The following is a 14,637-nucleotide window of genomic DNA, read 5'->3' as shown; positions in this document are numbered from 1 at the left end:
AATCCCTGGAGCTATTCCTTTTATGAATTGGAAACTTGATTGTGGACTCTCAGATCTCCCTTCCCAAGGGATGAGATATACTTGGACAAACAATAGGGATAACAATGCTACTATTCTTGAAACCTTGGACAGGTCCTATGGTAATGATAGTTGGAGAACCCTATTTCCGAATGCTTTCACGCTCAATCTCCCTATCCTAATCTCTAATCACAGCCCCATCATCATATCCACTTCTCAAATAGCCACCAAGAGAAAAAGACCCTATAAAATAGAAGCTTGGTGCCTCAATTTTAAAGAAATCAAAGATGAGATTGATATAAAATGGAAGAAACCCCAGAATGGTTCTGCTATGTTTTCTCTCCAACGAAAACTCCAAGCCTCCCTTCATCTCTGCAAACACTGGTGCCTCAACTTTAAGCAGAAAAACCATATTGATTGGAGGGCTATAAACGATGAAATTGCTGAAAATCAGAATATCTCCTCCATGGCTGAAGCAACTCATGGATATCCTTGCTGAAACCGTAATCAAGCAGAATTATTGGAAGCAAAGGGCAAGGACCAAATGGGACAGCCTCTCCGAACTTAATACTACTTTTTTTTATAAATGTGCGACCACCAGATAATCGAGAAATGAGATAAAAGTAATAAAGGATTAAGGATGGAGAGGGAAATTGGATCACTGAGGACAGCAATATACACTCATTATTTACTGACTTTTTTTTATGAGCTTTTTAATGCAGGTAGTGGAATAATAATGTTTGGGAGGAATGGAAGATCACCTTTCCAAGTCCGACAGATGAACACAATGCTTGGCTCATGAAACAATTCTCAAAAACTGAAGTCAAGCAAGCGGCCTTTAGCATGAAAGGGCACAAATCGCTGGGACTTGATGGAGTCCCTCCCTCTTTTTTTCCATCAAAACTGGAAAACAGTTGGCAACGATGTCTTCAACTCTTGTTCTGCTTTTTTCAGAGAGGGATTCTTACTCAAGGAGATGAATGAAACATTCCTAGCCCTCATTCCCAAGGTGAATAATTCAGAACTGGTCTCGAAATTCAGACCAATCAGCCTATGCAACACTTCATATAAAATCATATCGAAGTGTCTTGTGAAGAGACTCAGGGGCATCATAGGTGACCTGGTTGGTGATAACCAAAATGCGTTTGTGCCGGGGAGATCAATAAATGACAGTTGTCTGCTAGGTCACGAGATGCCTACACAAGATTAGAAAAAAGTCTGGGAAGTTCGAGAGCATTTCTAAGGTCGATCTTAATAAAGCATATGAAAAATATAAGTTGGGCTCTTGTCAAAAACGTCCTCATCAAAATGAAGTTCCCGGAAGTTTGGATAAACTGAATAATGCAGTGCATTACCACGGTTACTTATAGTATTCTTATCAATGGACAACCCTCAAAGAAGATTATTCCAAAAGCAGGTCTCAGACAAGGCGACCCTCTCTCACCCTATCTTTTCATACTATGTATGGATGTTTTGTCAAGGAAACTCAATCATCAGCAACGATCTTCTATTTTAAGCGGTAACAAAGTATCAAGGTCGAGGCCCTATTTGTCACATCTTTTCTTCGCAGATTATGCACTGTTCTTCCTTAAGGCAAACATTGAGAATTTCAGGGTAATGAAAGAAAGCCTTGACCAATTTTGTGCAATCTCAGGGGGATCTGACGAATCTTCTAGAAAATATGCCAAATAAATTCAAGAAGATACTCAGGAAGACCCTTGGTCATGTGAAGGATAAGGATCAAATGGGCACTTATATCTAGGTTGCCCCATGGATGTAGATGGGAGGTCAGCAGCTACGTTCAATGGCCTTGTGGAAAAAATCACAAGTAAGCTCTCCTCCTGGAAATTTCTCAACTTCTCTCAAGTTGGGAAACTAGTCCTTATAAATGGCATTCTCGTAGCCATGACCAACCACCTTCTAAGTGCTTACCTCATGCCAAAATCAATCTTAAAGAAAATCTCCTCACTGATGCTCAAATTCTTGTGGGCATCATCTATGGGAAGAAGACCGATTTACTAGAGGAAAACTACTACTCTGGAAAAACACAAGTACGATGGAGGTGTTGGGCTTAGGAACATAAATAGCCTCAACAAAGCCCTTGTATTCAAGCAAGCATGGCGTATGTTTTCTAACCCGCAATTACAGGTTCCTTGGGTTCAAATCTCATCACCGCTACTTTCAAGTGGAATATTTCACGCAGGGTATGCAAAGGGCCCATACTACATCTGTTGGCCAAAGCCTTAATGTTAAACTTCATAAGGCCAGGCTGAAAATCTTGCAGCATAAGAAAGCAACAAAAGGTTCCACAATGATTCCAACATTCTTCCTACCTAAACCCACATCCCTTAAGAACTCCCCAAAAGCACCACAAATTCCTTCTTCTTCTAGGAGACTTCTAGACTTCTTAAACCTACCATATGCAAAATCCATTTCTGCCAAAGAACCAAACATACTGTAATAAACTACTTAAGCATTTCCAGTTACAGAATCGACTCGAAAACCCATTGAAATCATATCATTCAACGTCTGTTGCATCAACCTGTGGCAACCGGCTAAAGCTTCTATTCCTAATTTGAGTTAAAATCTTAGGGGTAAGATTAAAATGACCAGTTTTTGCATAAGAAATAATAATAGATGAAACTAAATGAAAACTAGGAGTGTTATAACGGATGTGAGAAAAAATAGATATTGAATGTAAAATTAACAAGAAAAACATACACAGATTTACGTGGTTCACCAACAATGTGTTGGCTACGTCCACGGGCAGGCGAGAGTAATAGTTTTATTGATCTTGGGGAATACAGATTACAGATTCAGAACAGATTTGAAACCAATCACAGAAACAGATTGATTGTCTCTTAGATTTCTAATGTTATCTCTCTCAGATCTCATAGATGAGAAATACACAAAAGACTCTCAGATTTCTGAATAACCACTCAACTTATTCGGCTAGGAGTAACCCTGACGGGTATATATAGATGTATCCCGAAAATAGGCAAGAAACGAATTAGACATGCTCATTACCTCTCTCTGCGCGCAACTAATAACTGCATCACTTGCGTGCGCCTATCGCACGCGACTTCAAGACTTGCGCGCAACCGAGCTCTCGCTCGACCCAGTTAAACCAAATTGTCTCTGTAATCCCACGTATTTTTAAATATTTTATAAATGAAAATTTATTTTATTAATAATATTTATTTGTATTTTTCCGGATTTTATTTTAAAAAGTTTCAAATTATTTTGGGTGGAAAATTATTTTATTACATTATGGTTTTTATGAACCATCATTAGCTTATGTCAATACAAATAAAGCCTAGTCCCTTTCATTCTTTTGGCCCATTGTTTTTATGAAACCCAATATTCCTACTTACCCTACTACTCTATCTCGTATAAATACCCCATACATCCCCAAAATTTTCCCCACATAAAAGGTTAGTCTTATTTTCTTTCTCTCTTTATTTTATTTCTTCATTTTTTTCCTTTATTTTTCTTTTCTTTTTCCTTTTTCTTTCTTTCTTTTTCCTCCTCCTTGTGGCTGCCCGCTGCCACCACCGGCGCCACCTTACCGCCGCCGCCCAGTCGCCGGCGACCCTCCAGCAGCAGCGGCCCACCGTGGCTGCTCCTCCACTCTCTCTCTCCTTTGTCTTCTTTTTATTTTGTCTAAAATTGTTTAATTGTTTTGGGTTTTGATTTTTGTAGTATAAAGATTATATTTTTAGTATCAAAATCATGTTTTGATGTTTTAAACTAATAATTTCAGATTATAATTGTTGTTATAATTTTCAGATTTTATAAATTATAAACCTAGGGTTTTAATTTATTTAAATTGGGATTTTAGGGTTCTAATAATCAATTAATTTGGGGCTTTTGTTCCTATTCAATTTCTATTGATTAATTATGCATAAAAACATGTTTTAAAGGAAGTTTTAAGGAGTTTTAATCTAATTATATATTGCTGGAAATTTGGTTAAGTATTAATTTATTGTTGTTGGTTGTTTTCTAAGAAGTGATTGAGCTACCTCACGAGCTCTAAATCGCTGCTCCTATGCCCAGATTCAAGGCATATTTCAATAAGGAGTAAAAGAACTATTTAGGGTTCCATCTCATAACATCTGAGCTTCTTTAACATAACCATTTTTAGCACAAAATGACAAAATAGAATCCAAAGCAGTAGAATTAAAGTAATACTCAGAATTAGTTGTAGTTATCCAAGAAGAAGAATAAGAAGAATGATTGATGCCCAAGAGTTTAGTTTGATTGTGTTTATTAATCATCTTTGTTAATGGTAATGACGTGAAGTGCATATTAGTTTGTTATATGAACGAGTTTGTTTGGTAGAATTTTGAATCAAATTCCATGGTAAGATAAAATCAGGGGATAAATGGCAAATTTCCATTTTCCTGTTTAATGTTAAAAAAAAAAAAAAGTACTCTCTGTTTCTAAATTTTAGGTGATGAGAAATACCAAGATCTCCTGGAACAAGGAGGGGAGCTCTAACCAGCTATCCCTCATTCACCCAATTCTACATACTTGCAACACCGCCTTGTGGTACACACTTAAAGGTCGAGGTTACATAATGTAAACGACTAAATTAATTAACATAATTTTACACATGATACATAACCCTTCTCTAATCTAGTCTTAAAATTATATTTTATATTTTTAAAAAAAATCGTTTATCATCACCAATCACCTCCTAAAACCGCGTGTCTAAAGGTTGTGTTGTAAGTACAAGAAAACGGAGGAAGAATAGGTTCTTATAAGTAAAAATCAGGTGAGTATACACTACAAGAAAATAACCTTTTCGTAGCGATTATTTTAACCTTTAGTATCGATTGTAATTGCAACAAAAAGCTTTCCCAACGAATAGTCATTCGATACAATATCCCCCGTTGCCTTAGCCTTTAGTAGTGGTTTTCAATATCGCTGGGGTTGGCCTCAATAATCGATACGGAAAACTACGTCCAATCGTGGTGATTATTGTAGCGATTACAATCGCTATAAATGTTGAACTCATTTTCTTCAAAAAAAAAAAGAAAAAGCATGCATATGATCTTTATAAGAATCGAACATGCAACCTCAAACTCTTATAGTAAATGTTTCACCAATAAGCTATGACATATTTTATGTATTCTATTTCAAACAATATTTATATATCTAGTGTTGAAAAGGCTTTTCGTATCGATTTTTGGGATTTAGTGGCGATTGTAAATGATACGATTTCTCAAAATTATATAAATGTGTAAAAATAGTGTGGATATGTATTATTATGTTTTTCGTATCGATTTTATATGGGAAAACCATGGCGATTGTAAAATGATACGAGTTCCTTAATTATTTCACAAACATGTTTGCATATTGTAGCGAATATAAAATCGCTACGAAATAATCGCTACGAAAAGACATTTTTCTTGTAGTGGTAGAACACACGCCCGGCCTTAATCATTATTTAAGGTTTTATGTATAAGTTCAAACATTTTAAGCAAAGTGAATGTCTTCATCTTTTGACATTTTCTACCTCCTTAATTTTTTGTATTTTCATTGATTCGTTATGGATTTAATTGATGTTCTAGAAGAAACTGTTGAAGTTAATTTATATTATTGATTTGTAATATGGTTTAATTAGATTATATTTTCTGAATTTGTGACTGACATTGCATATACGAGGATCCTAAAGTGCAAAGAAAAAAAAAGTTCTACCAAACTACGAAGTTTTTGGATCGGTAAGTTGCTTTAATCCTAAAGATTTCATTTCAGTTAGAATTTGGTTATTCACCATGTACGAGGATCCGGGCCGCTAAGCATCCACGGCTGAATGGTTAAAGCGCCCAACTCATAATTGGCGAATTCGTAAGTTCAATTCCTATTAGATGCATGCCAATGGGACCCTCCAATAAGTCTATTGGAATTGGCTCTGTATCAATAGAATCTCATCATCCATATATAAGGAATTGGTGTGGTATATTCATATCATAACATATGAACAGTAAGAACTAGCATTCTCATTGAAACTCGAACTTTCTTGATTTAAAGCCAGAACCCTAGATGCAACATTGCAACGAATCGCCTTTGCTAGTCTTTTCGCTTTTGCCATTGAACTCTCTTATAATTGTACAGTGGTACATTTAATGTACCATTATGCATGTAGTGATACTTTTTTCCATCAAATTTTACTGATTTTTCTCATGTTCCCATTATTTACAAAACTGCCATCTTATTTGTTTCATTGGCACTATGCGCCAATACTTTTCCTAGTAAAAAAACTTTTTAAGTCTTAAAAAATTAATCAACCAAATCACAAAACAAAACAAAAAAACCTTTGCTTTAAAGCCATACTCAGGGCCTATTCACATTTACTTAATTTTAGTTCAGTTTAGTTCACTTCAGCTCCAATCAGTTTAGTTTAATTCAGCTCCTAAATTTCTCTCTCTCATAAAATATTCATTTCAGCTCAGTTCAGTTCAGCTCTAATCAGTTCGATTCAGTTCAACTCCAATCAGTTCAGTTCAGTTCAGTTCAGTAAATGTGAACAGACCCTCATATTTTTCCAAACAAAAAAAGAATGAACTTTTCCTTGATGATACACGCTTTGTAAGCATGAAAGAAAGAAAGAAAGAAAGAAAGATGATATCACTTGGACGATTCCTTTTTTAACTATTCCTTACCATCTTTTTCCTAGCATCAAATCTTATAAATCTCCTCTTCTTAACTCACATAAGAAACCAACATCCTCTGCTTGAAGCCATACTTGTATAATCATATTTCTCAGTCCATTTTCTTGCATAAGTTCAATGACTTTCCTACTTTTGTCAATCTCCAAAGAAATGCTTAATAAACTTTTCTTATGTACCATTGTACTAGCAATGATCTCAATGCAACAAACAGCTGCTTTGACTACTTCGTCTGAACCAGAGCCTGGTGTTGATTCTGTTGAACCGAGGTTCTTGATGTTCACTCAAAATCCTACTTCGGCTATCTCTCAAACCGTCCCTGAATCCAAATGTTTTATTACAAATATTGAAGGTATGGACATTTTCCTTTTTTTTTTTTTTTTTTTTTTTTTGTTTTTAAGAACTGTTGATGTAGCTGTTGGAAGGTCAGTTGGTCGCTAATTTAAGTATTTTGGGAAAAACATGGATAATCACAAATAAATTAGAATTTTGGTTGAAACTTGTGGGAGTTGAATTAAAATTTTTGGTATAAGTGTATAACTATTTTGAAAAATATGGATAAACAATGTCAAACTTGCTAATAATCACTTGTTGAACAACTTCAATACATATATTTATAAATGTTATATTTTTTATTTTTGCAAACATTGAGCTTGAATTTGTGTTTAATGTAGTACCTTTACGTAGTTTGGTTGTGATTTTATGAAAAATTGCAAACAAGAAAATCGAGAAAGAAAGGTTTTAATTGAGACCAGTTTCATGGACTCGGGCGCCCTGATTGTACTCGCGTTGGCTGCTATAGTTGTGGTGTACCTGTGCTCCCCTAGAAGATCCTGTGAAGACTCCCCAGGTGATATTGAATTGGGAGGATGCCTGAAGAATGCTTCAAAGTATTAGCCTTTCAATCGGAGGATAGATCGCCACATAAAATACTACTTCCTCGGCTCATTGAGATATTATCATATTTCCTCGCTTAGTTTTGCTTCAATAATTTTAAGTTGAATTTTTAGTTATGAGTGATTGTGTATTTGTATTGGAAGTTTGTTATTTGTATTTGGTATTTTGTATTTTAATTTTTTTTTTACCAAAAGTTCACTTTCACTCTCCAAACAAAACTTTAACCCATTTAAATTCCTCAAACCTCAAGCAAAATTTTAAGAAATTCGAAATTTTGAGTCCAAAATTGTTCAAGGTGACAAATAAAAAGAAAGGTAAGACCAAATTCGACATTCATACTTGTTTATTTGACATTCATACTTGTTTATTTTGAGTTTGAGTGTTTGTTTTTTATAAATTTGATTGAAAATTGTAATATTTGATTTTATTGGGAATTAATTGCGATTTTGATGTTATTTTGTTGTTGCAATGAGAAATAAAATGAAGTTCTTGAAGAAGATCGACCGATTAATACATTTTGAAAGAAGAAAGCAAGCAAATAGACAATTTTAGAAAAAGTTATAGATTCAAATAATACAATGTACATTAAAATACAGTAAAATGTTCTTTTTTCATATACTTACATGATGCAAATAATACAATGTACATTAAACATGTAACCAACATTATAACATATATGTTCATTAGAATATAATACAATGTACATTATAATACAGTAAAATGTACTTTTTTTATATACATACATGATCATTTATACCAAATGTACATTTACTATATGAATAAGGTTCTTTACTAATATTACAAATGTTCTTTAGATTTACAAAAAAAACATATAAAACTTGATGTTCTTTATAAAATAGCTATATGTTCTTTACAAAACAACTATATGTTCTTTATTGAACAACTAAATGTTCATTCCGCCTTTTTTTTAAAGAAAACCGGATGCACCAAGCATGGTGCATCCGCCTCCACAGAAAAAATTTCACTATTCCATCTATTTTTTGTAGTGATTTCCCCCGTGATTAGATGACGGGATTAGTCAAGTATTTTGGGTTTAGTATGGGTGGAGTATTGTTTGTTCATTGGCAAAGAATGGCAAAGGTTATCAATTGTTCAATTTCAATTAGATATTCAAATGAATTAAACGAAAATCGTCCTTATAGCAACAACAAATTGATATACCGTATTTTCAAAAAGATGTAAATTCCTGTAATGTGTGTAAGATTCCTACAATATTTGATATATTGTATTTTCAAATTGATCTTTCGTTTTGATCAAGCATAGCTTGGTCACAATCCAAACTTAAGATTGTGGGATCAAATTCCACTAGTGGCACTTTGGGGGTGGGTATTCCCTTACCTTTCTTCCCCCACCTAAAGTACCTAGCCCTCTAACTCGGGCTGAGAGGACCAATGAGAGGTTCCAACATGGTAGGACAACCAAAAAAAGAAAAAATGATATATATATATATATATATATATATATATATATATATATATATATATATATAAATTCAATTTATTTGTTTATTTTTTATTTTTTTTAAAAAAAAAACTTGTAAATTCATTTTCTTTCATATATATATGCATGTTTTTAATGAATTGAATTATTTTTTTAAAAAAAAATAAACATGATTGGCATCCTTCAGATAATGGCCTAATTGTTATTTTAACATATGAAGTGAGCAATAAGCCAATAAATCAACAAAATGAACTAGATTTGAAGAGAGTTCTTCAGTAATGGCAACTCTTAGTCTAGATAAAGGTTTTGGTAAGAATTTTTCGGTTTTCCAAGCTTCATGGTATTTGGTATGTTGCAAGGCTTTCTAGCCTTCTCATTCACTTCGGGTTTTCTCTATTGGTATGTGATATACGCCTTATGTTCATTTTAAAACGCAAATATGTACATTTTTAAAGGTAAATATGTTCATTTCCATGGTCACAAGTTACGAACATATATTAAACCCCCTCTTTACATAGTATACATGTTGTATGCTTATTAATTTCAAAAGATAAATTAATTTTTATTATATATAAATGTTCATTAAAATATTAATAAATGTCCATTTTCAATTCTTATTCATGATCATTTCATTTTTAACAAGTAAATGCATTAATTTTAAAATGAACATATACTTACATATACTTAAAAGTTCATTTTCATATTAATCACCATTATATCATGAAGTAGTTATTTTTAATGAAGTTTATTCCATTATGTAATAGTGAACACTTACACACACAAAAAAGTATTAAAAATAATACATTGTTATAAAATACATGAAATTAAAGGAAGAATAAAAGAAGGATATAAAGAGTAATCTTCATTGTCGTATCTATTCTTTATTAGGTCATGCCCATACATATATATATACATGTGAGTAGTAAGTAGTAACTTCTTAAAGAGAATGTAAAGTCACCATTATATGAAGGATTAAAGAAGTAAAGACAAAAGGGGGTTACAAAGGAATTAAGTAAAGGTCTAAGGGGGTTATAAAGGAAACTAATAAAATTAGGGAGTTACAAAAACATAATGGACATACATAACTCTATTTCATAACATACATATTCATTTAAAATTAATGAAACAAAAAACATCTAGAAAAAAACCTATAAAAAGTTAAAAACATAAATTTGAATAAAATACTTTTTATAAACAAAAATGAATATCTATTGATACAAACACGAATATTTACACATATAAAAACGAACATTAATATTCAAAGCTGAATAACATAAAAGGATCAAAACTTCTGTATATCTCTTCAATTTGAATAATATTAAATGCACGATACTTCTAGACTTCTAGTCAATCCATTACTCAAAATTTATCCAATACTTTCACCAAATTTCAGCGCAATCATCAATCAATAAATTAATATACATAATAGCAAAAATACAAAATCAAATATTGGGAAAAAAGGATAAATACTTTATAACCTGTAAAATTCTCTCAGTTCTCAATATAAAACTAATTTTATATAAAGTATAAATAATTGATTGAATTTGCTCATAATAATCTTTGTTGTAGATTATGCTTACACACTTATAATTGTTGTTGCTAATTAAGAGACTGCTATTAACATTGACGAAGCTTGCGGCGGAAGTATTTATGAGAATAATCAGTTACCAACGGCGAACGAAAAGGGGAGAGGAGAGAGGAGAGAGAAAGATGAATACAAGGAAAGGAGATAATCTGGAGATGTTGGATGGTTTATAATACGACAACGTATATAAGGGGGTGTAGGAAGCAGTACCTAGTGGTGTAGGGTAAAATTTGCACTAGGGTTGTGTTGGTTTAATGTTGCATCCAAATTCTTTTATCTAGTTTAGTTTTATTTGCTTTTTTTTTTTTTTTTTTTTTTTTTTCTTTTTTTTTTTAAAGATTGTTTTGAACGGTACTATAGTTTATACTAAGTATTAGTTCTGTTGTAATTGGGTTTTGTATTGAAAAGCAATTGACTTTTCCAATATAGAAGGGGAAGTACGTTACAGCTGCGAGGGTAGTTAGCTTAGTAACTTAGTTTTAGTTTTCTTTTATTATCTTTAATTTAGTTTTCATTAGTTAATAGTTAAGGGTTCGTTGGACATCGTTGTGGTATTCTGTTTTTGGTTTTTTGTTTTTCAAAATAGTATGATATATGTCATGTAATGAATCAAAATTAGTTAAACTGATAATTTTGAAAACTGACAACAAAAAAGTGAAAACTCCTTTTTTTTGTTTCTTGTTTTTGGTTTTTTGTTTTAAAAAAAAACAAAAAACTGAAAACAAAAACTATTGCCAAACAAGCTCTAAATTTTTAATTTGTTTCTTTTATTGTTTTACTTTAGTTTTATTATTATTGTTATGTTTAATTTTCGTTTTGTTTAGTTTTAACTATACAAGAGTAGTTTTTATATCTAGGGATTTGGGGATTCATGAATAATATGAAGGGATGATTTATTATTTTTGCTTGTTAATGTTTTAGGTAATTTCCTATTGATTGCTATAATGCTATTCAATTAGATTTGCGCATGTTAAATTGTATGAGTTACACAATATTGATTTGAGATACGACAGATGAGAATTAATATTAAGGTTAGTTTCAATAGGTGGAATTAATTTATAAATGGTTAATTCAAGATTTCAGAGATGTAATTTAATACTGCTAGATTAAAATTATAATAAGTAGCGAAAGTTGTAATCTGGTTAATTTATGTATTGATAGTTGAGTTTTGTTTGTTATCTCGGAATATTATTCATTGGTTAATAATAATTATATTTGGTTAATAATAATTATAACTTTTTTTTATAGAAGAAATCGATTGCATATTCTTTTTATCAACAGTTAAAAAAGAAAATTAAATTTTCATGATTGATTATTTGTAACTACTTACAAATTTAAATTGTGCTACAATTATTATTTTTCTTTTAAAATTTGAAAACTTCATCAATCTTCTATTGGAAAAAAAAGGCAAGTTATAGGCAAGTTATATATTGCTAATAAGTAATAATTAATAAGCCAACTATTAAGAATTCCACTCCAATATTCCATACTCTGGTATTATTTCTTACAAGTTTATCATATTCAAGAGTGTTTTCACCATCTTGTCCCAAAAAATAACGTGGTGATTGAAAAACAAAAACTTAAAAAAGAGTTAGATATTGGTGATTGTTGCCCTTAAAAAAAAATTATTGGTGATTGAAACTGCTTTACAAAAAAAAAAGTATGAATTGACACAAAAAGTAGAGAGAAATTAAATAATGGTTTACCATAGCGTCAATTAAAACTATTTTCCATATTTTTCGACCATATCTCGTATTTTAAATGTTAAACGATTTGATAAGGCGAGCTTTCAGATTCCACTTGCGAGAAGCATATGGTACGGTATGTGTCAAAAAGCATATGGTACGGTGTAGATCGACTATGAACTAGAAAAAGTAAACAATATTTGAAAGTTCCTTGAAAGTTTGAAGCATAAGAGTCTCTAGTTGCTAAGGTGGATCTTCAATGTGCCAAAAGCATTTTGAGAGTAACAACATTAAACAGAACCTCATTCGATTTTCGACTTTGCTTTCATAAAATGTAAAATGTATTGGAGCATTCCTAATGAAAGCGTGTCCAATCAAGTGGTGGCTCCTATTTATACTTCTTCAGCGTACCAAATCATCATTTTCTCAACTCAAAGAACCAAAAAAAAAAAATTAAATTAAATAAATAAATAAACTCAAAGAACCAAAAACCTCTGCTTTAAAGCCAAATTCTTGACCCGTAAAATTAACATTATTTTCGTAGCCTTGTCATCAATCTCCAAGAAAAAGGTTAACAAACTTTTGTTATGTGCTATTGCTGGATTTGCTGCACTAGCATTCATCGCAATGCAGCCAACTGCTGCTTTAACTACTTGGACTGAACCAGAGCCTGGTATTGATTCTGTTGAACCGAGGTTCTTGATGTTCACTCAAAGCCCTACGTCGGCTATCCCTCAAAGCTCTGCTCAATGCAACAAAGGTATGGCACAAGTATGGCTATCCATTTTGGGAGCACTCTTGTGAATAATATCTGGATAATCACAAGTAAATTAGAGTTTTGGTTGAAACGAACTTGCGGGAGTTAGAATGAAAAATGTTGGTAAAACTATTTTGAAAATAATATGGATAACAATGTGAAACTGGCTAATAATCACTTGCAGAACAACTTCAATACATATATTTGTAATTGTTATTTTTTATTTTTGCACAAATTGTGCTTGAATTTGTGTGTTTGATGTAATCTGATTTACGTGATAAAGTTAATACGTAGCGTAGCATTTGTTATGATAATTTGGCGAAAAGCAATTAGGGAGGGTAAAATTATAATTTTATCTAAAAATGTCAAATCATCAATCATCATAACTTCATAACTATATACTAAAAGACACACCACTAATGACGTATGTCAATTTCTGGTGTGTCCTTAGTATTTTGTTTTAAAAAATAATTTAATAGAAAGTTCAGTAAACGAAATTATTTGTAAAATTTAATTACTATATAAATAGAAATGATATTTACCTTTTTTTTTTTAAATATTGATATTCAATTTTTTTTTTTTTTTGAGAGAATATTGATATTCAATTAACTAATATGGAAAATATAATCACAAAATATAATCTTTGTAAAATATTTTTTAAAAATGCAATTTTCTACTATAAGTTTTTGTGTGGCAAACATAATATCTATTTCAAGGATACAATTGACATAGACAAAAGTTAATGACTAAAAACAAGACATTACAATATAATCACTGATAAGTATATAAGCATATGATATTTTGTCAAAACTTATCAAATCGTCTCCCTTTTGTTAATTCTTCTTTCTATGGTTTTTTAGGAATTTATTTTATTTTATACATTTTTATTCCTATAATAAATTTTAATCTTTATCTTTCTATATTCTGCAAATAGCCTAATATAGATTTTCTTATATGGTTGAAACATAATAATGTCAATTAAGCATGATATTGCATTCTTATTATGTCAAATACTTTATTTTTGTCCATGACAAATTTAGATAGTTTATATATTATATTATATCAATTAATTATAACATTAAATCGATAATAATAATGAAAATAACCGACACCAAACCTAGTTGGTAAATAAAATCAACTTTTTTTTTTTTTAATATTTATACTTTCTGATAGGGGTGATCAAAGTTAGCCCAGCCCAGCCTGAAAATTTATTTTTTTGGACAGATTTGAAAATGAGTTTTTATGCATATTTAGTTGATTTTTTAGGCCAAGCTCTAAAAACCCGCACGATTCGACTATTTTGAGCAGGTTTGGTCACAAAAATTTCGACTCAGCCTGCCAATATCACCTCCACTTTCTGACTTTTCAATTTCGATCTGGAATTATTTATTTTATGAAATAAAAAAACATCAAGTGATACCAAACTTTAGTTTTCATATATGTTTTAAAAATTAGTTAATTTAGACAAATTTCTTTTAAAAAATGGCACAATACCCTTACTTCTTTTTCCTCTATCAACACCACCAACAACCCCTTCTTCCATGAACGCCGACACGATGC

General features: G+C 31.4%; 1 protein-coding gene across 1 annotated transcript; it reads left to right on the top strand.

Moving 5' to 3' along the window:
• Positions 1–22: 22 nt before the first annotated feature.
• LOC145564696 (uncharacterized) lies at positions 23–517 on the top strand. Its single transcript, XM_081624928.1, has one exon. The coding sequence runs from the start codon at positions 23–25 to the stop codon at positions 515–517; it is 495 nt and encodes a 164-aa protein (XP_081481054.1).
• Positions 518–14,637: the final 14,120 nt, after the last annotated feature.

The sequence above is a fragment of the Chenopodium album genome, chromosome 10 (assembly GCF_948465745.1).
Source record: "Chenopodium album chromosome 10, dcCheAlbu1.1, whole genome shotgun sequence".
In the NCBI taxonomy this organism is placed as follows: domain Eukaryota; kingdom Viridiplantae; phylum Streptophyta; class Magnoliopsida; order Caryophyllales; family Amaranthaceae; genus Chenopodium; species Chenopodium album.
The sequence above is the reverse complement of the archived record's forward strand: the minus strand, read 5'-3'. Positions and strand labels throughout refer to the sequence as shown.

Excerpts from the sequence above, each read along its gene's own strand:
- LOC145564696 (XM_081624928.1), top strand. The coding sequence starts at position 23 with ATGAATTGGAAACTTGATTGTGGACTCTCAGATCTCCCTTCCCAAGGG.